Source organism: Echeneis naucrates, chromosome 12 (genome assembly GCF_900963305.1).
Source record: "Echeneis naucrates chromosome 12, fEcheNa1.1, whole genome shotgun sequence".
Taxonomy (NCBI): domain Eukaryota; kingdom Metazoa; phylum Chordata; class Actinopteri; order Carangiformes; family Echeneidae; genus Echeneis; species Echeneis naucrates.
Window position 1 is genome coordinate 4,378,867 of NC_042522.1, and position 26,460 is coordinate 4,405,326.

At 40.4% G+C, this 26,460-nt stretch overlaps 1 protein-coding gene across 3 annotated transcripts in view; it reads right to left on the minus strand.

Annotated features, from left to right (window-relative positions):
* strbp (spermatid perinuclear RNA binding protein) overlaps nucleotides 1-26,460 on the minus strand; it is a 70,526-nt gene that overhangs the window by 3,684 nt on the left and 40,382 nt on the right. For 2 of the 3 annotated variants that reach the window (XM_029516625.1, XM_029516626.1), the window contains exons 4-18: nucleotides 20,284-20,546; nucleotides 19,014-19,182; nucleotides 17,367-17,634; nucleotides 14,579-14,691; nucleotides 13,646-13,741; nucleotides 13,153-13,264; nucleotides 12,242-12,339; nucleotides 9,932-10,037; nucleotides 8,896-8,979; nucleotides 8,092-8,300; nucleotides 6,509-6,661; nucleotides 6,108-6,242; nucleotides 5,426-5,566; nucleotides 4,841-4,970; nucleotides 4,223-4,276 (exon numbers count right to left, since the gene is read on the minus strand). In XM_029516625.1, the coding sequence (XP_029372485.1) occupies nucleotides 4,223-4,276; nucleotides 4,841-4,970; nucleotides 5,426-5,566; nucleotides 6,108-6,242; nucleotides 6,509-6,661; nucleotides 8,092-8,300; nucleotides 8,896-8,979; nucleotides 9,932-10,037; nucleotides 12,242-12,339; nucleotides 13,153-13,264; nucleotides 13,646-13,741; nucleotides 14,579-14,691; nucleotides 17,367-17,634; nucleotides 19,014-19,182; nucleotides 20,284-20,546 (2,131 nt within the window). Of the gene's footprint in view, nucleotides 1-1,226; nucleotides 1,753-4,222; nucleotides 4,277-4,840; nucleotides 4,971-5,425; nucleotides 5,567-6,107; nucleotides 6,243-6,508; nucleotides 6,662-8,091; nucleotides 8,301-8,895; nucleotides 8,980-9,931; nucleotides 10,038-12,241; nucleotides 12,340-13,152; nucleotides 13,265-13,645; nucleotides 13,742-14,578; nucleotides 14,692-17,366; nucleotides 17,635-19,013; nucleotides 19,183-20,283; nucleotides 20,547-26,460 lie in introns of those variants that run through there. The other variant, XM_029516627.1, reaches the window with a different exon arrangement.

Genomic DNA, 26,460 nt, shown 5'->3' on the forward strand with positions numbered 1-26,460 from the left:
CTTCTCCGGCTTGGCTCAGCGTGCACTAATAAAACTCTGTAACCTGAAACCAAAGGATGAACGATGCAGCTGGAAATAATCTTCAATAATGTCAGATTGAAGTAAACGCTTGGTGAATGAGAAAAGTATCAGTTTTTAGAGTGTATAATAACTCAGTGGAGCTCAACCAACCATTGGACAAGACACTGGATCCTCTCATCCAATGGCTGCACCTCATAGCTGCAAACATGGAGACGTCATCAAAGGTTATCCCTCGCTGGCTGGATGACCAAGACGTGGCGAAGGGCCAGTTTAACTCTGTTTTGACTGGCACTGACCATTGACCCCTCGATAAATCAAGTATAATCTCTGTTGTGCTTAATTGAGCTGGGCTCCTTTTCCTTAGCTGAAATATTATTTTAGCAATCTTTTGTTTTCCACTGGCAGTGTAAGAATTTGTTTTCTCTGATGATCTTTTAAAAGTTCATTTGGAAATTTGATTCAGTGATTCCGTTGGTGCTAGTCTTGCTTTTTGCTGACTCAACAAAAACATGCAAAAATGAAATACAGCATTGATGGAAACATAAACACACAACACATATAAAGGGACATTTGAATTCATGCTGATCCCTCAAATGCTGCTGTTGACTGACTGACATGACAATAATGCGCACAAGCCAAATATGAAAAATATTGGGATTCACATGGTGTCTATTTTGAATTAATTAGTTGTCTCTTTTATTTTGGGCCCATTGCAAAACCAGTTAAATTTATTATACTGTGGCCCAAAATTATTCCTGAGAAAAACCTGCAAGTGACTTATATGATAACATATAACATATTCACTGTATGTGATCGCTGTGGCAATCTTAATCCACATGAGGTAATGAGATCGTGCAGCTGAATGCAAGATGCAGGCTCTAACAAGAGCTTTCTAAATTCATCCTTTGTCGTCTAGCCTTTCTGTCTGAATGTCTATAAGCCGGGGGTCAGAGGGATGTAACAAGAGGCACTGAGGAACACAGAAAGTTTGAAATTCAATCAGTGGGAAAATATGAGAGCTGAATGTTAAAGCGTGATGTTCAAGTGTTAGTTTAGGTAACAGGATTGTACACCAGTTTAACACAACGGGTAAATCTTTACACGTTCTAACTGTTCTAAAAAGGCCAAATCCACTGAAAAACAAAAACAACCAAATAAAAAGGTGCTACTGCATTAGCTGAAAGCCTTTAAATCAGATATACACCAGGCAGTGTTCAGCTTTTATAGGATGTAAACTTTATTTATTTTTCAACATTATTAACTTATTCCTATACATCCTTCACACAGCTCACATTATTATTTTTACAAAGAATGTGTGTTTTGTGTGTATCATATTGCAAAGGCTATCCTCTTCGGAGCAAAGATTAAGCACAATAACAAAAAGGTTGATATATATGTACATATAATTTCGACTCAAAGAATGAGGTAACAATTCACAGTACAAATCCTTCAAGTTTTTGTTTATCTCTTAAGAACTTAGACCTGCAGTTATTTTTTTCATATTCATAAACGTTTTTGGAAGCAGTTTGAAAACTAAGCAAAACAAAAATCAGAAATCTTTCGCTTAATTCCTCAATCCATTCCCAACGATATCGTAGAAAAAACAAAACAAAAAAAAAACAACAGAAAAAGGTGCGTATGTATGTCTCTTGTGCTAAAAGAAGTGGTAGTGGGGGACGGGGTAGGCGGGCACTTTCATGACAGGCAACAGAAGCATTCTCTTGGGCAAACCTAGAGGGGAGACATGAGAAGAGCACAGCTCTGCATGAGTGCAGGGCAACAAATAACCAAGTGTTTGTATGCTCACCACACTACACAGTATGCTACAAGTATGTCCAACAAATAGCCCTTGTAAACAAACAGCGGCCCCAGAGGGGTGGGGGTGACATAAGTGTGTGAGGGGGAGTGTTTACAGTCATGGTCGCAGCATTCATCAGAGGAGAGGAACTGAGAGGGACAAGGATTAAGAGGGAAAGAGCAGAAAACAGATTCATTTCAGTTTATTACAGGAATTTACCTTCTCTTAGTTACGCAAACACTGAAGTCATCTGATTAGTTGATAAGATCTGAAAACTCTCTGACATCAGTCACAAACTGACCGACAAGCAGGCAAGTTGTAAACAAGTGAGCTTTATGTGCCGCTTCTCAGGAGAAAAAAAATGAAAGTTAACTAAAGCAAACATCTTATAAACTAGTAATAATTCCCTGTTCCAAAGGAAAACTACTTTGGTTGTAAAGTTTGACTGAGTTATCTTATTTACAACCAGTTTTGCCATTGTGATGTTTTGTTGTTTCCTGCGGTGCTGCCACATTCCGAGGTCTCAGCAGTTAAACTGCTCAGTTTAATGCTGTTCGTTCTGCTGGGCAGGACAGCCAAACCTGAAAATTAGTGCTAAAGATGTAATAAAGCGGACTAATCCTTTCAGAGAAGATGGAGCAAAAGTTCCCATTTATTTTGGAGGCGCTTTTGGATTCATGTTCTACCTTAAACTGTTCTGTGTTCTGTGTCTGTGATGTGATTTCATGTTTCACACTGTTATAGTGAGCCCAGCAGCTTTCTCAAATGTGTTCTTAGCGTTTGCCAACATGAAATCCCAAAGCAGCAATGGGCAGGTACCAGAATGCAGAAAAAAGGCAGAAAACAAGATGAGCGCAATGCGTCTAAAAGATAAATGATTACTTCCCTACATTTTCAGGTGCCCTTTTTCCTTTTATGATTGAAACCTAAGATCCAGCATTGCTGACTATAAGTTCTGCACACTAGATTAAATATTTAAATGGCAGTCAGTGAAAAATAAAAGCATAAATATATTTCATTTTCTTCCTAGATTGCATCTGCGAATCCAAGACATGGTTATCCTTCTCCAAATCTGCAGCTCCACATTAAAAAGCAATTAAGATATAATTGTTTGTTATACATGTTTGTTATTTTGTTATACTCCGTTCGACAATCTAACGTAGAGATATCTCAATCATGTGCGCTTATTAACGATCATCTAGGATACGTGTTGTGCTGATGAGATGAGAGGTCAGGTCATTGTAAAACAGTGTACAGTGATTTATGCTTCACCGGCCTACAGATACAGGAAATTCAATCACCTGATTCTTTTTCCTTGCCAGTCATTAATCAAACCACTGAGTGCCTTATTTTTTATGTCAAGGCCCCATGACCAAAATAAAAAAAATATTCGAAAAAAGAGAATTTCAGTGAGTGCAGTAGTCTCAATAACATGGTTATAGTGTGTGGATGCCAGGGGCTGAAATGGAATAGCCCAAATGAGTGCGGCACTCCACCTCTCATAAACACAGAAACTGAGGTGTGTTTCATATTCCAGATTGCTGGATTCTCAGGAGGGCACTAAAAGTCTGCCTGGAGCCTCAGACAAGTTTCTCCGAGCACATAAGACCCATTCAAACTCCAGGCCGGAGGATGTACAGAGGGGCCTACCAATGCTACACATGTACACACACCAAACAAGGCTGAGTCTGTTGAGGCCAATAAAACTGTGTTTGTCAGAGCAATGTATGCGGTAACTCTAGCACCAATCCCCATGCTACATGTTAAAGGTCAAGCACTAGTATAGATTTGATCTTATATGTGTATGTAAATCCTGTGTGTGCGTTGGTGAGCAGGACAGAGTGAGCAATGAGCACTTTCAGCAGCAAGGCCCAGGACAGGGAACACAGAGTGTGTGACCTTTTCTATTTCACTTCAACATAGCATGTCACAGACAAGGATTGTGCACAAAGGTGTGATGTATGTGTTATGAGCTTCTGGGTATTTCGACATGAGCACTCTATACGAAAGCTGGACCGACGAACAGACGAACAGACGAAGGAGTGAATGGCAACAAGCAAAAATAAGTGGTGAACACACAAGTAGCCAAAGCACAGACAGATTTGCTTGGAGACAAATATAAGCTTTGTTTAATTATGACTGAAACTCAGTGCCAGACCCTAAAATGTGGTTTTGAATGGGAAAAGATTTTGATTTAATTCGTTGAAAAGTGGGAGAAACTGGAAGCCAAAAGGAGGCAGAGTAAGATGGCTGGTGGTGAAATTTAAACCTAATAAAGGATGATTAATTTACTTAATGACGGATAGCAGGTTGAGGAAAAGAAAGTAAATAAAGGGACAGGAAGGTCAAAGATGGTCATGGGGGGATGATGAGTAGACAGGAAAACCAAAAAGAGGCACATACTGTATGCAGGAGCAGCTGCTGCAGCAGGGCTGTAGCCATACGGTGTTCCAAAGCCTGTGGGGAAGAGGTCACAGGGTTTAACTCAGCTCTGCACATCTTTAATTCCAGGCAGCGCTTTTCAACAGTAAGTTCAGATGAGTCCTTTGCTGAAATTCTGTCAGAGAGCTTTGGACTCTGGGTAACAGACCTGAGGCCAAACTACACTCCTTCCTAACAAGATTAACATATTTCTGCATGATTCTCTGACAATATTGTTCATCACTGAGATACATCCATACATAAACATTAACTATTGACCTCTCTATTTCTTAAAGCCTGTGATATTTCCCATATAACTGCAGGGAAAATGGATGTTTGCTGGACAAACAGGCAGACTAAGGCAGAGGGAAATGTCAGGACTATAAAGAACAATGCAAAGGAAAATTTCAACTCTACACAAACCACCACCACTAAAAAAACAAAACAAAACAAAGATCTTAAAAAAAAAACCAAAACAAACAAAAAAAAAAAAACAAAGATCTTGATCGTAAGGTATTTATTCTGGCATGATACAATACATCAAGTGGAAACAATTATGAGCTGTTAATTTGGTGGTGGTAACACAAGTCTTGTCAGTACCTGGCGTGACATATCCAGGTGCAGCTGCGCTAACAAAGGCTCCTCTTGCGAGGGCAGCTCTTCCTCTCCCTCTGGCTACCTGAGCTGCTACCGCCGAGGCTGCTGCCGCTGCTGCCAGGGCTCCTTTAGTCTGCACACAGACGGTCAGACATTACATAAGTGAACAGGTCACACATCCGACAAGATACATACAGTATTTAGACACATGGTATTTTCTATAGCGCACAGAACTGAGTCAGAAAAGCACACACACTCTTCTCCAAGACAATACTGTGCTAGATTCAGGGTCTCACTGGTCAATAATCAGTTGCTGAACAGGCTCAGGGATGAAATAAGTGGTGATCTGATAAATGTCAATTACTGATCTGATTAGACACTTGTTAAATTCAAGTCCTATTGATTATGGTTAGTGATAAAATTGGATAAATAATCCCACGGCTCTAAAGATGTGATACTGATCAGAAAAGAGATTTGAATTGAAGTTGTTTTTCAAGCAACAGTGAGAGTCAACAGCTCTGAAGGAAAATATAACAGCACATTTTTAATGATCTCCGTGTGTGTGTGTGTGCGTACATGTCCTCTCACCTGAGGCAATATCTTCTTTTTCTTGTTTGCAGCTGCATTTGGACCAGAAAAGAGTTTTTCCAGAGCTGCTAGAGCAGCGCTGGCCTTTGCTACTTTTTTGTTGGGGCCTGCCCCACGAAACTTCTGCCCATCAACCTCCACCTGAAATACACACATACACACACACAAACTGACCGCTAAACTCTAAACTTTAGTTTTCCATATTAATTAATAGTTTGTAATCACTGTTACAGTCCTTTTTATTAGTGGGCTCGCTTTTTTGCCACAGCTCTGTCAAAAAAAAAAAGAAAACACATTAAATTTGCCCAGAAACTGATGTGTTTCAGCCACCACCAACTCAGCTTGAGAGTCTGGCTGAACTGGACAAGTTGTTTAGCGATGCCCTGCTGTCACACAGGCCTGCTAATCAATCAGCAGCGCGACGGAGCAGTCAAGCGTGTTGGAAAACAACACTCCCCACAGAGAAGAGGCTTGCTCCAGGAACCAAGTTGACTGATTGACTACCTGTGATCAGCCCGTTTTTGAGTGTGTGTGTGGCAGGCCCATGGCTATGCTGTATGTGTGCTGAAGAAATATGAACATTTTCATTATATCTCTGAAGTCATATGTCATGCGTCTACTGCACACGCCTACCTACTTTACAATCTTTTTCCATAAGTCTGTGTGCAAGTGACCCTCTCACCTCCATGAGAAAACGTTTATCATGGCTGCCTCCACTTTCAGAGATAAGCTCATATTTGAGGCCTCGTCTCTTCTCGTTTAGCTCCATGACAGGATTCTTCCCACTTGCTGTCAGAATGGGACCCTGAGTTCGTACCTGGGGGGCGAAGAGGTTGTTGAAGTAATGGGATTTGAAAGTATCTTCATAACTTTACTCCAGAGCAGATGTTGGAAAATGAGCCAGAGAGTGAGCATAATGTGCATGACGAAGAGCATGACTGAGCGGGGAGAAGATTTGGTTTGGATACATGTTATGTTATTATAGGAGAGTGGATGTTACATTGCAATGTATAAAAACTGGTGCCAGACTTTTAAAAAAGCATTAGAAATGCATCAGTGCATCTGAATGTTTTTTGATCCCACCTCCAGTGTGTTGGAACTGTCGGAGGAGTGTGTTGGGTTATTGCTTGTATGTGAGGACGTCTCACTCTTCCCCTCGCTATCCGACTTCTCGTCTGAACTCATGGGGTCCAGGTCTGAGTCAAAGCCTGTAGGGTAGCCCATTGCCTGGAGCACCTAGAGAGGAAAAACAATGCTGACATAAGAAGGACTGGGAGCGAGATTTCAGGAAAGAAACAGCAGACAATTAGGTAGAAAGAAAATAAACTAATGATTTTGACATTAATGGTCAATCGCAAACAGGACAACGGATCACATTCCAAAGACCATAAACTGGCAAACTTTTCACATGATAATATCTCTACAATAAAGATGGCCGAGAATCCTGAGGTGTTCTTGTTAGGCTTTTCAAAATATGACACACAAATTGATGAAATGTTGCCCATAATGCATTACACTGTCACTTAAAAAGGGGTCAGAGGATGGGGGGTGGTGGGTTATACAAGCTATACAGTGGAACTGAAAAGCAGGGTAACAGCATGAGAGAGCGAGGGGCTGTAGAAAAGGGGGGAAACATCGAGAGACAGAGACAGACAGGATAGCTTGAACAGAAAGCACAGAATTAATTCAGCAATCAAAAATGAATGTTGATAGAATATAGCCAATAAGTTGTTGGAAATCCTTAAAATTGGATTGCCAAATACCTCAAATCAGTTCAAACCAATACATTCATCTTTTGTGCGATGAGTCTGCTTTTTGTGCCAGTTGGACAATACTCCACCATGTTATCATACTAACTCTAAGATAGATAAGGTCTACCTGAAGCATCAATACTGCAGCACACTGTACGTAAGGACGTGACAGTGTTTAGTGTAACTTGCACAATGTTGCAATAAAGTCTTTACACGAGTTTCCAACCACACACAGGGCAGCCAAGGCGATTAAGGAAGGAGAGAAAAGGTCAGTGACAAGTTTTTGACCCAAAAAACAAGTGTGTTACAGCTCCTGAGCCAGCCTCTACAATGAGGTGTTTGGGAGAATATGGGAGCACAGCGGATGGAGAAAAAGCGAAGAAGAAAAGGTACAATCAAAATGTGACTACATGAATAATAGAACGCGAGAGAGAAAGAAAATGAGAAGGAAAAGGGGGAGAGAAGGGTAGAAAGAACCTTTTATGGGAATGGAGCGGATAGCAGATTATCCCAGCTCTGTGCTCTGGAGAGCCTCTTTGTTCACAACCACTTTGGGATTACAAGGATTTGCCCACCTCAATCCTTCCTCTTTTAAACAAACACACACGCACACACACACAAAAGCATGCATACACACACTTACAAACAGACCAGTAGGCATATGCAGACAAAACCATATTTACGGATACACAAAGGTAAGGCTATGACTGGAGCTTTGAAAGTTCTTCAAGTACCCCAAAATATATCAGATCTATTTTCTTTTTTTAATTTGGAGCCCCTCTTGTTGTTTGTTGCGCATATATGTTAAACTATACACAGACATAGATCAGAGGGGCTGAATTTAAGATTGGCATACAGGCATACAATACAAAATATTCCTGTCTCATCTGCTAAGCACCTTTCCTGCGTTCTTACCTTGACGGCGACATGGAGCTTGGCAGTCTTCTTGGAGGATCCAGATGCTTCATAAATGGTGCCATCCAGATCCACAGACATGGTGAAGACTGGAGCGTGAACTGGGCCTGACTGGGACAGCAGGCGATACTGCAGCCCTGGTCGGATCTGGTTGAGCCGCATCAGAGCATTCATTGGCTGGTTGGAGTCTATGGCTTTACTGTCCAAGACTATTAGAAGAAAAGCAAGACATATGGTTACGAGCAGAGTGCAGATCAGAGCAGTTTTCATAAGGGTTGGTAGGGTGTGTATCAATTACCCAGAAGCAGTTGGAGGCATTTTGCAATTTCAAAGAAACTGTGGATAGTAAATCACATTTTTTAACAGTTTTCATCCCTCTGGATTGCTGTTTTCATGATGAAAAATGGTGTCTCTTTATTTTCTTTCTCTTTCAATCATGGTCATCCTGTCAATATCTAAAAATGCCTCTCTGTCTGCATTAGTCGTGCTTCATCTTCTCCTTGTATGAAGAAAGACCTGGGGAAGGTTGGGTGGCCTACTAAAATGCCAGCAATCAATACTATTGATCTGCCTCCATGCAGCTCACAGTGGGTGGAAGGTAGAGAGGTAGACAGGAAGAAAAGACAAAATATAGACAAGCGCAAGAGAGGCAAGTACTATAAATTCTATCTTTATAGGATAACATTTCTGTCCATTTTTCCAAGAGATTGAGAGCAAATAACCAATGACAGAAAAAGCACAAAAAGACACAATCAGAAATTACTCTGACATCTGACTGTTCATTATTTTTCTTCCTTCTTGTACCTTTCCTCAGATTCCTCTTCATCTTCTTAATGAGGTCCTTGTCATCCATTGCCCCATCCTCATATGGCCTCTTAAGACCTAAACCTAAGGCGCAGAGGCACAGAGGAAGAGTTGGTGAATTACTTATCAATCACTGACTACGAGAGATGTTTATCTAAACACACAAAGGCACTTGTGTGTGACAGGGAGACAGGGAGGCACAGTCTGAAGAAAACAAATAATAGATGAGCATGAGCATGAAGATTAATTCACAGATAAGATAAACAGAAGACCAGCAAACAGTCAGACAACGAGGGAGACATATAAGCTCCTTTCCGCATCCTAACCTGTAAATGCTCTGGCAATTTTCCATGTCAGCATCTTGGAGTACCAAAGGGCTGTAATTGCTTTTTCCAAGGCAACTTTGAAAATTGGCCAATTACGTTAGGCCCTTTTCTAGTGTGAAACAAAAATACAAACATTCATACGAAAAGCATGTAGCAGTTAAAGTGATTTCACCAGAGCCACTGTGTCTTTGGTGGAAGTCTGTGGACAGGGGGGCAAAAAAAACAAAAAACAAAAAACAAACATACCAACAAAAAAAAAACCAAACAAACAAACAAAAAAAAAAAAACCAACAACCCCAAAACAAAAAAATTCCCAGGATAAAAAATGTCATAAATATCAAACATGCAATCTGATCTTGAAAGGTATTTTGTTTCACCTGTCAGTGGTAAAGTGTAGGAAAACCCCTTCCAACGTACAGAAAGGTGACATCAGCTGTGAAAAGAGTCACCAAGTCCTCAACAGACACTGATAATGTAATTTAACCAGTGTATATTGGACAGTTCTTGTGAGAAAGGAAGAGACAGACCAGCGGTCGAGCTATCAGACAGGTACAGAGATAAAGATGGATTCACACAGCCTGAAAACCTGAAGAGGCCTATAATCAGGAGCATGCAGACACTGGCTGAAAGACAGGCGTGTGACGGGAGCAATGGCTGAAGGACAGACACAGGTAAGACAAGAGGAAAGGGCAGAGGAGACAGGGACACACCTTCTTTATCAGACCAAGGGTACTTCTGTGATGGTTTATTCGAGGGGAGAGGTTCCATCTCCAACACTTTGTACATCTGTCCAAATGCCATGAGTCTGAGAGCATGCTGTTGGAAAGAGAGACAAATGATGCTGTTAAACAGCCTTTCCATCAGTTTTTAAAAAAGGAGTCGGAAAATTGCTGCAGTGGAAACAGAGACATCCTGACTTTTAGTTGGCTGTTCTGGGTTGCTGCCAAAAACACTGGATTTGTAACAATATAATGTTACTTGATAGCATCTGTCATTCAATGTCTCGTGTGTTTTCGGGTGCTTTCAGGCCTAAAGTTTGTTTGCTTTGGTCCGCACCAGGCAGAAAAATGTTATAATGTGGCAAACAGCGTTGGTATGGTTCGGTTTCACATATGCACATTTCTAAATGAACCAAACTCTTTCGATAAGTTAGTATGCTTTGCATTGCGCTTCTGGGGCTGATCCTCGCCTATTACATTGTGTGTGTTGGTAATTTTCTGCACATAATTCAGTTTGAACATGAGTCGTGGCTGCAACTTGAAAACAACGTCAGAATGCATTGGTGTTGCCGGAGCCTACGGCGCATTGCACGCCACGGTTTTTGGGCTTTTTTTCATCTCGAGCCACCGATCCATAAACAAATGGGTCAACCATGGGATCAACAGGAAATAAAATGAATAATTTTACCCACAATTCAGTATCCCCGATGCCCACAATGCATAAAAACTAGACTGTATTGGTCCAATTTGTTGCGGTTGCTTTCACACCAGAGGCACCGCACCAAAGCTAGGGAGATGGAGCGGCTGAATTGGTGGGCACCAAAGTGCGGCGGTTGCATTCACACCGACGCAAACGTTGGTGTGAAAGCACCATTACATTCAAAGCCCACAGGTCCAGTTTAAGCACAAGTTCTTTTTATTAAACTGTCAGACATCCTAAAATTTTGCGAAACTCCAGCGCCACAGAAAATTATACAACAATTTCCTAAACGGATTGATCCTTTAGCACTAGATATTTAATATTGACCCTGAAACATTTTACTCACTCTCATCTTAAGTCCTAATTAGATAATGTAAGTTAAGTGAATTCCCTGTATTTACTCTACTACTCTTCTACTCTATAACTGCACCCTTGTCCTGTCTCATTAATTTAGCTTATTAGTAGTGTAGATTTTTTTCTTCTGTGAATTGTGTGGTACAGTTTTGTAAAAATTAATGACAGGCTGCCATGCTCATCCAGGACATAACTTCTAATTGTGAAATTTAGAAACTATTTTAAGATAGAATAATTATGTCAAGACATCCAACCATCCAACATCATATGTGACAGGAGGCCTTTATATACAATCTGTGCCTCATCATAATGAAATTAACTGTCTCTATCTTTGTAATACTGAAAGCCTGTATGGCAAAAATTGTCCTCAAAAAAAGAACCTTGCATTCTAGACGTTTCCTCATATAATAATATAATAATATCATAATATTATTAGCATATCATACACATATCAGTATGCTCGAGCAATTCGGTCATTATTCTTGAGCTAATGCACACATAAGCAGAATGGTTAACAGGAGGTCCGCTAATATAAATCCATTAGAAACAGAGGGTGTCAGATATTCATGAAGCTCAGTGCCGCTCATTGACACAACAGCTCCCTTTCTTCTATCTGCTCTTGTATCTGCTACAATTATCCCCATTGACATTCCATCCTCGCTCAGGCTGCCTTCAAAGGAAATGGACGGCAGGATTCACTAAGCCATGGAGCCCTGCTCGGTCAAGTGTGTGTGTGTGTGTGTGTGTGTGTGTGTGTGTGTGTGTGTGTGTGTGTGAATAAGGATGTGACAGCACGAGAGCATACACACAAATACTGTCCTCAGGGTGTCAGAGATGGATTTATGGTACATGGTGGCAATAGTTTCCCACAACAATCGTTAAAAAGCAGAACCACACAGCCTCTTATGGAGACATGCACGCACAAGCACGCACGCGCACGCACACGCACGCACACGCACACACGCACACACACGCACGCACACGCACACGCACACGCACGCACACGCACACACACGCACACACACGCACACACACGCACACACACGCACACACACACACACACACACACACACACACACACACACACACAGTAGCACATAGTATGTGTGTTTGCATGCTTGGTGATGGTGGGGTCTTTCTGTCTGGTAACACACATGTTGCCTACTGATTCCCACACAATGGCAGCTTGGTACGATAACAGCTGGGCAAAAACACTGGTGTCTTTTTGTGAGTATGTGTGTTCGTACCTGTGCGCTGTGGGTAATGTCCTCAGCCTGCTGATCAGTCATGCTGGCTAGTGTGTTTGTTGGCTCTTTCTCACATGGGTCATGTAAACCTGGACCACCTGGGGAAGTGACATAAAATGACACACACGCAGTCAGTTGATGTCACTTTACATTGTGTTTCTGCTGCTCTGCAACATTTAATTAGGCTTCACCATCATGACATAAGCGACACCCGGAATCTATTAAAATCAGTAGCGGCAACAATGGGAACATCTAACTGGTCAAAGCTGGTTGTCACCTTCTTAAAGAATGAACTCCACTTAAAGGTTAAAAATCCTTAAATTATAATTGGGTTTACAATTGTCTTAAATTTGAATTCCAAGGTGAATAAACAGTATCTAGCAGGGAGGTGAACATTTTAACTCTAAATTTAACTTCAACAGTTTCAGTTGTTAGTATTCATGAAAACTCCTCTATTCTGTTTTTGATTATTTTAAGAAACAACTCTCAGTCCACAGTCAAGTATAACAAGCATCAATCTGGATGGACAAAATTGGTTTAAGAGAAACTAAATGAGCAAGAATCATAAGCATGAATAAATTGAATTACTCAAACATACTTTTGAATCACAACTATTTTCCAAGAATGCAGAACATTTTATAACGAAAGCCCTCAGCTGGTCAGACATAAATTTCTGACGAATGATGATTTACCTCAGGAAGCTGCTGTCTCATTTACAAGGCATGTTAATGAAATGAAGACGACCTCTCTGAGAGAAGCAGCTAAAGAATTTGGGAAGCTGCGTCTCATCATAACTCCTCATCTGCCCAAATTGAATGCTTCCCAGCTCTGATTATCAGTGAGGCTAAGGATTTGCATGTAAACACATTTAGGTCATTCCAATATATAAGCAGCCACTATGACCCCCTTACCTGGTAGCAGTATGCCTGAAGCCAGACATTCCATGACTCGACGCAGTGCTTCTCCTGCCCCAAGAGGTCTGTTGCAGGTAGCAATGGCCTTCTCACAGATAAGCTCTAATGGCTGCAGGGTAACAAATATATACAGCAAACATGAGCATTCATCAGTAAAGAAAAGCAGGCTTTTCGCCAATCGCAGTTAATTACCTCTTTTACATTAAACCTGTGGTCTCTGAAATTAAACTCAGAGTAATTAAACTAAGAAGCGTGAATAGTGGACCCTTCCTCAGCAACATAAAATATACGTGGTACAGTCACTTATGGATGGCATAATTGTTTTATTTCAATAAAGAATCACCCTTCAGCTACAGTTAGATGGCATAAGTCCTTTTACCAATATTAATATCACAATAAAATGCATAAAAACTTTAATGGGAACTAGAGTGTTTCACGTCATTTCATATGACTAACATTCAAACACACATAATTAAGGCCAAAAACTCACCCATCCTTTGAGAGGTTCCCAGACAGGGTGTCTATTGCACATGTCTCTAAGTATCCTGAGAACAATAACGCATGACTTGAGTCCGTTGACTCGAGCCTGAGATGGAGATGAAAGGCCAAGAAAGAAGGAAGATGAAAGAAAGGAATACATTGAAAGAGAGAGAGGAAGGGAACAAATTAAGTCCAGGAGGAGTGGCGTTTTTGCAAACACATGCACACATACATAAAGATCAAGATAGCAGCCTGCTTAACACCAGAAAACTGCACTCATATTAAAGTGATTGTATCTGTCTGAAAGGTCCCACAGAGAGAGAATATTCTGAATTATGTTTAAAGTGCAAAAATGTTTTCTTATCATCTTGCTTTCAGCTTTGTGAATATAGTTATATTCTGAGCCTGCACTTGAACTTTTCTGTTGGTAAGAGAAATGAGTTGGAAGACAGATGGGAAAGTGATTGGGAAGGGAATAAAAGGGAAGAACTGACATACTGTACAGAGCAGGCAGGTTCACATAATAGGCAAAAAGAAAAACAATTTCAACCACTGCTTTTGTAGCCTCACAATAGTTTAAAATTTGTACTTTTTTTTTTTCAGTTTTAAAAAGAAAAGCGAAAAAAATATTACAGTAATTTTGTAAGTTCCATTTAACACTTGGCCGTATTTGTTGATGTTACAGAAATAAAATCCAGTAAATTGCGCTGGAGATGACTTGAACATTAGATTATACGGATCACAGAATTTGGAATAATTGCAACATATACATACATTGGCAAATTTGCTGATAAAAAACACTTTCTTTTCTTGATTAGTTCAAACTGAATGGAAAATAACAAGCAGCACACAATCAGCCCACATTGAGCCCATTTCCTTTCATGCGAATCATCAGGCTACAATAAGCATCAGGCAGGAAGACAGGAAGTGAGTGGGTGCCGACCTGGAACCACTTGGCGTGTCGCAGCGCTGCCAGGGCCAACAGACATCTGTGTCTATCCAGCACCTCCCCCTCCTCCTCCTCAGCCTCCACTCTGTGCGCAGCAGCACCCAACACTGCCACAAAACAATAACAATCCAATATAGAAAAGGTGAAACACGCACACGTCATGTCTGAGTGTGTGTGTTTGAAAACTGGCGTGCGTGAATGTATGCAAACACACGTGAAACACAATGTGTGAGTGCACACATACACACACACACACGCATGTATATTTTGGTACATACAAGGGGCTTTTCATGCCAAAAAGTTGTTGCTCTCCTAGTAGAAAGTGCTCACTCTCCACAGTCCACAGATGTGTGATGAATGATCATTAATGCGTCATTGCTTTATTAATGGTGTATCTGTGATTGTGATCAATCAAACATGTGTTAACCGCATCACATGTCTGCATCCTTATCACCTAGTAACACAGGATGCTCAAGGGTTTCTACACGAGTGTGGTGAATATTTCACACACTGTGTGATTGAGTCATTTCCATCCATCTGTCACTGACAAATCAGTGAAAGGCAGAAGAACTAGAGTCACAAGAGAAGAGACAACTTTCTGGGATGCAGAGCCCTCTCCCAACAGACATACATAAAACAAATACCCAAGGGGTGTTTGATTTACCGAATGTGAGCATTGGGAAGACGTCTCCAGTGTTTCCACTCTACCCAGCTAGGTAAATCAATCCCGCCTTTTAGTATTTGAAGAGGATTTTATTTATTTTGATCCAGTCTGCACCAGGCAGGAGTCAAAATAGGAGTTTGTTTTTCTTGAGGTGCACTTGATTTCGCAAGGCTCATTTAAAAAAAAAAAAAAAAAAAACAAAGGCGCAGAGAAGGCAATTCAACACCCTGTCTGGGCGAACATAGCATCAAGCGCTCCTACAGAGAAACTAAAAAAATAAAAAATAAAAATAAATAAAGTTTGACCCAGTCTCAAACAAGCACAACACAGGAGGGATCAAAGCAGGGTTTAGCCAGAGTGTTGTGGTTGGTTAAAGAGGAACACTATACTTTTATATGTAAGCATTTGATTCATGTCACCCAACACACCAAGGTGGTTGAGTTACTACTCTCTGAAAACAAAACCTACAGTATGATATGGAAGGCGTGCTGGAACAGACGAAGCTGTGTATGAATGAGTGCTGTGAGGGTGGGGTTTGAAAAGAGGGTTTATTATGTGTGGGGTCCTGCTGAAAGAAAAATGAAACACACTAAAGAGCCTTTTTGGGACTCAATGATACACAAATAAGATAAATATTTTCCTCATCACTTTTCAGTAAAGAGAAATTCTCTCCCTCAATGGATATTAAGCTGAAATGTCAAATGTGACTGCCGTGGAACAGCAGCAAGATCATCTATCTTACATTATCCTTTAACTCATCTGGCTATTATTGCATTGACGGTCTCTCTCTCTCTGACTGAGGCAGGTAGTGCTGTGTATGTGTGTATCTGCGTGACGTTTAATGGTATATCTCAAGGTCTGTCAGTGCAGTCCCAGCTGCGCGTGAGACCAGTCTGTTGCTACTGCATCATTAAAGCTTTCCTCCCACTGCTCTTTCAAATATTGTGCCGGCCGCTCCCTCACTCACCACTCCTCTTTTGTCATTATCTTCTTCTGTGTTACTGACGCTGTCGTCTCCCTCAGTCTCATTAAAAAAAAAAAAAAAGGAACATTGCTGTTGTGTCTTCCCTAATTTACCATTGAAGTGCCTTCCCTCTTTCCCTCTGTGACCACAAACTGCAGCGAGCAGGATTTGGGCTAAAATTACACACATGCTGAAGAAGTACTTTTATTCAGTAAAATGCTGCAATCTTGTGAACTTTATAAACATCCAAAACAGGACACCCAATTCACAAAGTGAGTGTTTACCAAGCACTTTTTAAAATCAATGCATAGATTACCTGAAATCAAATCAGAAGCCATTATTGATCCATTTAACAGCCAACAGCCAAATCTTACTGCACCATTCTGCACACATAGGAACCCACAAGTAACAAGTCATAGCTTTTATGCTTTCTGTCTGTTTCAGACATATTTTTACTCTAATGTGTTGTTTAAAAACAGGAAGTCAAAGATTTTAAAACCAGAGCACTCAAAAGCACTCTTCCACAGCCGATGGTGTCTGATCAAATCTCAGCGTTTAGGCGTTTAGCATAACTGGTGTCTTTAACTGTCAGGTACAAAATATGACCACGAGTGTGTGTCTTCACTTCCTTGTAAGTGATTGTGTGTGCATGCCTGTGTGCTCTTCCATGAGGACAGAAAATAGGAGTGGTCTTCTCCATCTTGCCATGGCACACAGCATGATGTACGGCTAACCTTTGCGCTATCTCTCATCTCTCTCTGAGACCTGAGTGTCTAGTTGGATGGGAGCCACAGGATGGATGGGCAGCCTGCGACTGCTCAGTTATTGATTTCACTGGCCTGCTGGCCTTGCTTCCCCATCCTACCTCCCACAACCAATTATAACAGGTTCCTGCTACCCATGAAAACAGGAGGTGGGTTGGGGCTGGAAGATTGTTACTAAACTGAAGACCAGACATTTCCTGTGTGTAGCAGCTGATATGTGTCCAGTGTGTGTTGTGTCCTGTGTCAGCATCAGCTAATGAGGTCAAGCCTCTTTTTTGAGTGAATTTCTGCACACAAGCAGACACACACCCACATGTGTGTCTGTAGAAAACAGGACATGTATGTCTGTGTGCGTGTGTTGGGGAGACTTTTCTTATTTCTGGTTCCTACCTCGTTCATTCTTCTTCTCCTGGTCCTCCTCATCCTCCAGCACTTCCTCCTCCTCCTCTTCCTCTTCCTCCTCCTCTCCTTCATCCCCATTCTCCATATCGCCTTCCCCCTCCTCCTCCTCCTCCTCTTCCTCTTCATCCTCGTCTTCCCTCATAGCTGGTGAGGTGAGGGTAATCTTCAGTGTGAGTTTGGGCTCTGTTGTAGTTCGTACCAAGATGGCTGCCTCGGGCAAGGAGCGTGTGACCTCATATTTCTCCTCTGTCAGTTTCTGTCACGTGTCAAACAGTCATAACGGGATGATCAGAAGTCAAGGTCATCACATGACTATACTGAGGCTTCCAGCAGCATTGTCAGGAAGGACAGGAGGAATATAAAATAAATTATAAGGTCAAAAAACTGTGAATCAATTTAATCTTTTATTTATAAACTAAAACCATAGTATGCGACCAACATCCTGAGTTAAAATATTATATTTAAAAGTGGTTAGCATCTGTAACTTGCTTCTTCCTACTTTTGATGGCCAAAAACACTCACACTCATGCTCAATGCTAAAATATTCATCCCTTAGATTTAGATTTGTGCCACATCTACAACAATAGGTTTATGTATAACAGGCAAACAAGCAAATGGGCAAAATGTGTAAAGCATTTTACTAGTTAAAAACCTCTGCTAAGGATGAAAGGACAAATAATCCTGGGCCTTTCATAAGAACTCTCTACAGCAAATATCTGTAATACAATAAAACAGGGAAAATTAGAACTGTAGAGGTTATTTAAGGACCATAATATTTTTAAAACATGTGAATGATGCACAGTAGCATAAAGTTAATACAGATACTGATCATTCCAACATAAATAAATAATTTGTATACATTCTGAAAAGATGTGATTCATCTGAAGAAGAGAAAGGATCTAAAGAATCTAATGTGAGAGGTGAAATGTGAAATCTATAAGCCCTGAGTGTCCATTATGAAATTTAGACACATTATTATGATTCTGTATGATAGTGTTTATGTGTCTGTCTCTGTAGATAGTAAAACTGCCTTATATCTCTGTGTACACCATGGTCTTCTCAGAACTAATCAAATGGGATGTCAATCACCGAAACCTTCACATCATAATAAAAATCCTCTGTAAGGACTCTTGCCCACTTAAAAACATGAATGCACATCAACAAACACATCAGCCCTATTGCAGAAATAAGTAGGCCTTCGCTCAAAGACTCACAAACAACATAAGCCATGCAGTGGCCCTAAAGAAGTATTTGTATGATACACGAACAAAGATTATTCAATAAGAAACTTCCACACTTGTCGGTCAGGTTTGGTAGTTCTCAGCTTGTTAGAAGTATGTAAGTCAATGCAAAAGTTAACCAGGATTTAAAGATTGAGGAATAAAGTTTAATTCCCGCTATCATGCATTATAAGCGAATAAGTGCAAAACTCCTAAAATCACAGATTGTGAAAAAGCGATAAGGAATGTGTCCTGCATCTTTCTGCCTGGATCTGGTGAGTACACTCACACATTTAGAAGGATAGATGTGTTTTTGTACTTAAGAAATGCAAATAACAGTGAATGGGAGGCAGTATTACATGCCTGCATGAAACATTGGTGCTTGTGCATGGGTCTGTATGATTGTCTCTCTTACCTTTATCTGTGTGGGTAAATTGTGACAGACAGTGTCCAGCAGTGTCTGTGTAGGTTTGTCTCTGCACATCAGCACCAGTTCCAAGTCCATGTCGCCTTTGACCAGGAGGCCTTTGGCAACCAAGCCGATCCTCATCACTCCACACAGTGCGCCACCGCTGCTGGACTCCCTGTTTTTAAAAGAAAATAGGCTGTTGGTAACATTGAAATTGTAAACATGAGGAGGTGCACAGTTCAGTCTATAGATGAAAAAACTGAAACGGTTACAATTTTATTATAAATTGTAAAATTTTTGATCTGCTGTCAACAAGAAGAGTCTGAATATCTTGCAGGAAAATTACCTTGTTAATTATGACTTCAAAGAAGCCACATTATTATCCCTCCTATGTCACACTGAGTCCAAATTACAATTTAATGGTGCATCTAATAAATCTATTCTCTCTGCAGGCAAGAAATCAAATCAAAAGGAGCTGCCAACTTAATGAAAACAAAAAACAAAAAAACAAAACCGCAACAAGATTTCAAAATGTATGTAGTTCTGTAATATCTTGTATTTTAAAAGACTAAAATACCCTGTGCCAGTTAAAATTGCAAAATAAGCTCTGGCAGGGAGTTCCATATTAAAATGAGAAGTACAGTAGTGAACCCTTAATAAAATGAAGATACAGTAGCTGACCATGGAGACTGAGCCCAGACACTGTCAAGTAGCTAAATTCATTTTCTCTAGAGCCAAAAATGATTTTGCTGCATCGGAACATTGTGCAGAACATTGTCAGAGCCTCCTGAGTGTGGACACCATGCTGTGAGTTGAAAAATATTTTACTGATCACAATTACTGATACTCAATGAATTAATCAACCAAACCAAAATGGCAACAAGCCGAGTAGTTTAATCATTTGATAATTTGTCACAGGATTGGCCATTTATCAAACGTGTCAGTTGACAGCCTCCAATGTAAAAATGTTACACGTAAACATATACTTGCTTACATTCTGGGATAAATGTTCATTCAGTTTCTTTTGACGCTGCCCTCCACCGGGTGCCTAGTAAACGCAGGGTAACAAGCTATAGGTTGGCATATAATCCGCCATAAAGTCCTATATTGTAAATTTATAATTTTTTGTGAGGATGAATAAAACAACGCATTGACGATTATACCTACAAGGTGATTACAAAAAATGTTTAATCTACTAATTTAAAAACAAATCAAGAGATTAAACAATAGAAAAAGAATCACTGGTTGCTGCTCTATAACGCCACTGCTGCCCTACCTGTAGCTGTCACTGGATTCCTCAGTTTCATTTCCTGGCTCATCACCAGGGTCATCCTCTTCTGTTCTGTCTGCTGGTTGGCTGTCGAGTTGGTTGTGGACGCCGCTGCTGCGCTGATCCAGCCAATCAGACACATGTTTCAGGGCACATTCAACAGTGGACACCAGCATCTGAACTGCCTCGAGCTCTTGCGAGGAAGGGTAGATGGTGGAGTGTTTGGCCATTACGTGACGGTCATCATTGCTAAAGGAGCGGAAGGACCTCTGAAATGAAGAATGAGAAACAGCACTTAGTGTTACTGATTAAAATTGACTTAGAAATCTAAAGTATACCCACTCACTCACTCACACACACACTCACACACACACACACAATCTTTGTCTACAGCAGTGGACCACTGTAGAGAGACTGAGAGAGACTAAAAACAGACTGAGCTTTGATCCATGAAATGAAGCTTTGGTCACTGTTACAGATGCGCATCTTTATTGCATGCCCAAAATAATATTTTATTAACACATTGCACAAACAATGGCAAAGCAAAAATAACCCGCCGTGTGTGTATAAATGTCTTTTTCTGTGTACAGGAGTGCGTGTTACTCTCATGCAGACAGGACAGCACATGTATCTCTTTTAAGGGAAAGAAATCAATTAACTCAGCTATAAGAAATTCATCTGACCACCACCCTCCTTTACCCTTCACCTGTGCTAATTTAATCAGACACTATGGCCCCAAAGATTCATGTCAGAGCGTCAATCTTTCTCATTTGCTCTGTCCTACCTTGCAGGAGGTTTGAGGTGAAAAACCACGGAAGGAGAAGATCAAGTGGGAGGCAATCAGAGAGGGGTAAAAGACATAAAATAAAAGAGGCATGAAGACAAGAGGAAAGAGAACAGAAGACAGCTGAAGAAGGCTGTGGAAGACTCTTTAACGAGGAAAAACCGCAATAAAAGGCTGGACAGGGGAGGATGAATCCAAGATGCCTTGGGAGGTAGAGACAACGCAGAGGAGCAGGTGTGACTGAGGCTTTTCTGATTTGCACTCTGAAGTTAATACTTCCCAGATGGGAACCTGAGCTTTCACACATCCATACGAAATTTCAACTATATTCCAACACAGTTTAAACTGTATCTTAACTTTTTAAACAGCATTTCATGTGGATTAATGTTCAATTGAAAAGAATTTACTTTCATTCATATGCGACCATTAAATATTAAGTTAAATAAATTTTAACCCATTCCAGGCTATCACGGTACAGTGGGGAGGCATGAGGTGCATAATCGAGTTGAACACAAGGAGGCTGCTCTCAACAAGCTGCAAAGTCGACCTGTTTATCTCTGAAACCCACATTTCCCTTTGCTCGCAACACACATACTCTACTCAAAGAGAAATGCACACTATCTGTGGTATGGATAGTGCAGCTTCAGTGCTACTATCAATCTACTTGAAATCCAAGGACCACCTAAACACACACACACACACACACACACACACACACCCTATTCCTAATTGAACTGGTGACATTCTCTTTCACCAGAGTAGGTGAGATAAAGCCATTAACAGAATGGAGGACAAGCACTGCACAATAACTGCAGCCTCACCACTCGTATAGCTCAGTGAGTAGAGTGTGGCACAAACATTTGGAAAGACGAGGTGATTCACTCCCACTGGGACTCAAATGTGATTTTCCAGCACGTTGGCAGAGCGAACTATAGCAGCAAAGAGGGAATTTAGATGGCCCGAAAAAAAAATTTCAAGTATGAAAAAAATCTGTGCAATCCAGTTTTCCTCTGGAAATTCATGCTTTATTTATACTTCTGACATTTTTAGACAAATGATACTTTGGTATAACTACATATGCTCTTTGCAACAACTCATTTGCTTTATGAGGTTTCTGTGAAATACTTTTTTTTTTTCCTCCACAGTGACAGCATGTTGCAGACATAGTATAAATTACAAGGCATTAGTGGAAGCACATCAACAACTTTAACTGATTTTAGGAACTGATCGGTAAAATAGTAAGACTTATACAACTAAATACATACACAACTAATATATAGAAGATTTATTAGAGAAAAAAAAACTAGAAAATTTTCCACAATTTTTGGGACTAAAAATAATCAATAATAGAATGCAATCCTATTGAACATTGGAGAAAAAACAATTGCACTGCTCATTTATTGAACTCTGCGTCGTTTTTCTGTCAGTGATTTTTTGTTTTGCTTCTTCTCTTTGCAGAAACAATGTTTTGACTTGAGTGAATAACTCTCCATTAAAGAAGTGATAACTCTGTGTGAGTGGCAGTGTACATATGTATCTGTGTAACATGCAACCGTATCTTATTTTTGTGTGCCGACTTGGAGCACTGTTTAACAGACCAATAGTCGCAGACTTTATGAGGCGTTGCTAATGGGAGCATCTGCAACCATAAACCTCACTGCGAGGAGAGTCATCCGTGTATCTACATGTGCATATATTAGTGCCACTCGACCATGGGGGAGTTGTCGCCTGGCTGCGTTGATCACCATGTAAATCACAGCAATTAAGGAGGACTCAGTGACAGGAATTGACCCCCCAAGGCCAGTTTTGTGCCCAGATAATGTTGCAGACATTTAGACAAGCAGCATGATAAGTAAGCTTCTGCAGCCAAGATAGGTACGGATGCAGTGTTACTTGAATTCACGGTGATTTGAGAGGTTATTTGGTTTTAATTCTGCAAGGGCTCAATATTGAAGCCAATTAAGTTGCCATCTTCACATGCTGATTATTGTTATCAATGCTGTGGCACACTGGCCCTCTTTCCATAAGAAACTCACAGTGCAAGCTCACACACAAAGACATGCACTCAATCTACTAGAGAGCACTGTGGTCATCTGTCCTGACCTCCACACAACCAGAAGGTCCCTCACACAATATGGTACCCAGTCTAAGACTATGTAGGAGAGTGACAGCAAAATAAATCATAAATGATAACTAAACCACAAGGGATTTCCACCCAGATGCCTGTAACAACTCACGGTGTCACTAACACAAAATTAAGCTTTCTCATTTCAGCCCTGTGAGCCAATGATGGTCCTCAGAAGTGAAAATTAAGATCAGGTGTCTTGTGTGGATAATATTTATTCTGCTACCCCGCCAAATGCATATAACTCTCAAAGTAAGATTTTAAATTGTAGTGTAATAGCCATTGAAAGCTAAACATGGAAACATTGCTACGTTATGCTGAGGCAAGAAGACGTAAACACTCAAGATGATTGGACAAGCCAACAGTTAAGCCAGATAACCTTAACCACAATGAAAAGCAAGCCCACACAAAATATCAGTGTTAAAACCTGTCCGATAGTGTCACCACACATGTCGAGTCCTAAGATAAAAACTGGGCGTAATTGGCTAAAAGGGTGCCACGTTTACACCAAGCCAATAAGTTATCACACTCAACTCCTGACTTTACAGCTTTAGCTCCTTTTTTTTTTTTTTTTTTTTTACTTCTGAAGAACTTCCTGTATTCTGTTTTATTGTGATAATAATGATGAGAAGTAATAATAATAATATGTGGTAATGATTTTTCAGGACATGTATATAATTTTTTAACGAAGAAGCACAAAACAAACATTATTTTAGCACGCTGTGGAGCGAGGCGCTGGATACTTTGGCATGGCAGCCTGCCATCCAGATCAGACAATCTATTTTCAGTTTGAGTGTAAATATAGCATCTAGCACCAAAGAATCATCCCACTAAAACTCAAACATCAAAATCAACTGATAACTTTGTGGAAATATAGTCAGTATGAGGGAAGTAAAAAATTAAACAGTGAGATTATTCTCATCCACCAAGGAATCAGAAAAAACATGCGCACATATTTATTTTGTGAAATCTGAGCAGCGGGACAACACGGAAATTTACAGTATACCTTCATATGCCATTGTTACATAGTGCTTTCAGACCACTAACTTACCAATTAGACTCTATTTCACGGTCCAGTGAGGCCAACCGGCTGGCAGGCCTGTGTTACATAACCACATTACATAGCATTTACAAGTCAGTCTACTAATGTGGACGCATACCAACACAGAAAAAAATCTCCATGACAAAAATATCCCCAAAAGATAAAAAAATAAATACATCAATGTCAATATACACCAAAGGAACCATGAATGATATAGGTATGCAAAAGCTATATGATGAATCACATAGGTTATGTTACATATGCACACACACATCCACTCATCAGTTCCATTATTTTTATCCATCAACGCATCTATTCTGCCCTTAATGCCCTGCAGTAAAACCATCTTTGTCAGGGTGCCATGGTGAGATGTGCCCTCTGTCATTGGGCGCTACTTCACTTTAGAAACAGCAGAATCAAATGACTTTTCTTCCCATTGCTGCCTGTCTCTTTCAGGCACTTCCTGTCTCATCCGGTCTCTCTGTGGCCATCTGCTATGAATTACATGACCCAATGCCAAGGACAAGGCTCCTTGGAACAAAATCAGCTGTGACTGGAAGGTTACCCTGCATCCGTGTCTCTGCTGGAGTTGTGTCTTTTTCACAGAAATGTATCTATTAAGTGTTTATTTTTGGAGCATTAGCCTTTATGAGAGCATTGTACTTCATGTGCATCTTCTTTGGCAATGCTCCAGAGGACGTGTTGTCTGTACTGAGAGCTAAGATGACAGTAAACACAATGCAAGTTCTTTTGAAGAGAATGAGGGATGAGGATGTTGAGAAAGGCCTATGAAAGTAAACAAGCAGGCAATAGTGGTGAGAAATCAACAGAAGCTGATAAAAGGAGATGAAAAACGAATGGATTTATTTGTTTCTGGCTAGCAGTAGAAACTCTGCAACAGATTCATTGTAAAACATTCTAAAATCATCACTTAGCAATACCAGGCAAAACCATTTTCGAAGTCGTGTTTGAGACAAATGTTAAATATCTTTAGCCCCACATGAAACTAATAACAGTAGAAGAGAGGGGAATATATAAATGATTAAAAAATAAATAAAACATGATAAAATAGGGATAGGAGCAAGCTACACACACACACACACACAAAAAAAAAAAAAAAAAACAACAACTCAGAGCTGCCTCTGTCACATCCAGCTGCCGAAAGGAGATCGCATTAAAAATTCATCCTGTGATTTATCTGCTTGGCAGGTCGGCATGGCCACAATCCTCTGTCCTGTTTTATTGTGCTCTCGCTCTTCCTCACTGTCTTTCAGGTTACCACACACACACACACGCACACACAATAGCACATTGTGCATATGGCATGGCAGCGGAAAAAAAAAAAAAAAAAAAAAAAAACACACAGGCTGGAACTGTCTTGATAGATATGAGATACAAAAAAAAGATGCATGGAAAAGTATAGTGCTAAATATATAACATGTCATCATTGTTATTTAAGTCTTCAATCAACCTTAAAACCCATACTCCCTACACTGCAGTGCCCAGCATACTTGCATAATTGCAAGGGGGAGATTTTTTATCTCTCCCCTTTGCTCCCAGTAATGTGTTGCTGTGGCTTAAAAGGTTTATTGCCTGCTTGTAAAATATTATGACCAGGCCACCAAAAGGCACATGAGCTGACACATGACATTGCTCAGTTTCTGGACATTCTCTTACAGTACTGAGCGTGGAGTACACAAGGGACTAAAAGAGAACACAATATGAAAAACATAAAAAGTTTTCACTTTGAAAAGCAGGAAAAAATGTATTTCCATGGGTCACAAAATAAGTTGTGTTCGATAAATTGTACACCTAAGACACAAGATGATGCATTTCATATTCAACACAGAATGGCAGGTGGCACCTCAAAATATTAGAAAACTATTTCAACAGTGTATTCCCCAAGAAGAAAGGCGTGAGCTAGTAAAAAGTCCTCGGGTAAAAAAATGTGTTAATGTGTGATGTATAGTTGGTATAAGAAACAAAGTGAGCATGTATGTTCATTAAACACAGAAAGCTCAGAGGAAACTGAATGAAGAAGCTGTTTGGTGTTTTGGTGGTGACATCCTTGCCAAGGTCATCCACATTATCTGCTGCATCACAATAACTCAAGACTAATCACAGTACTATGTTCAACCACAACCACGACCACACACACACACACACACACACACACGCAGTGGTCTCATTAGCCTTTGTTATTTATGAGCTCAGCCATGTATCCGCTTCTAC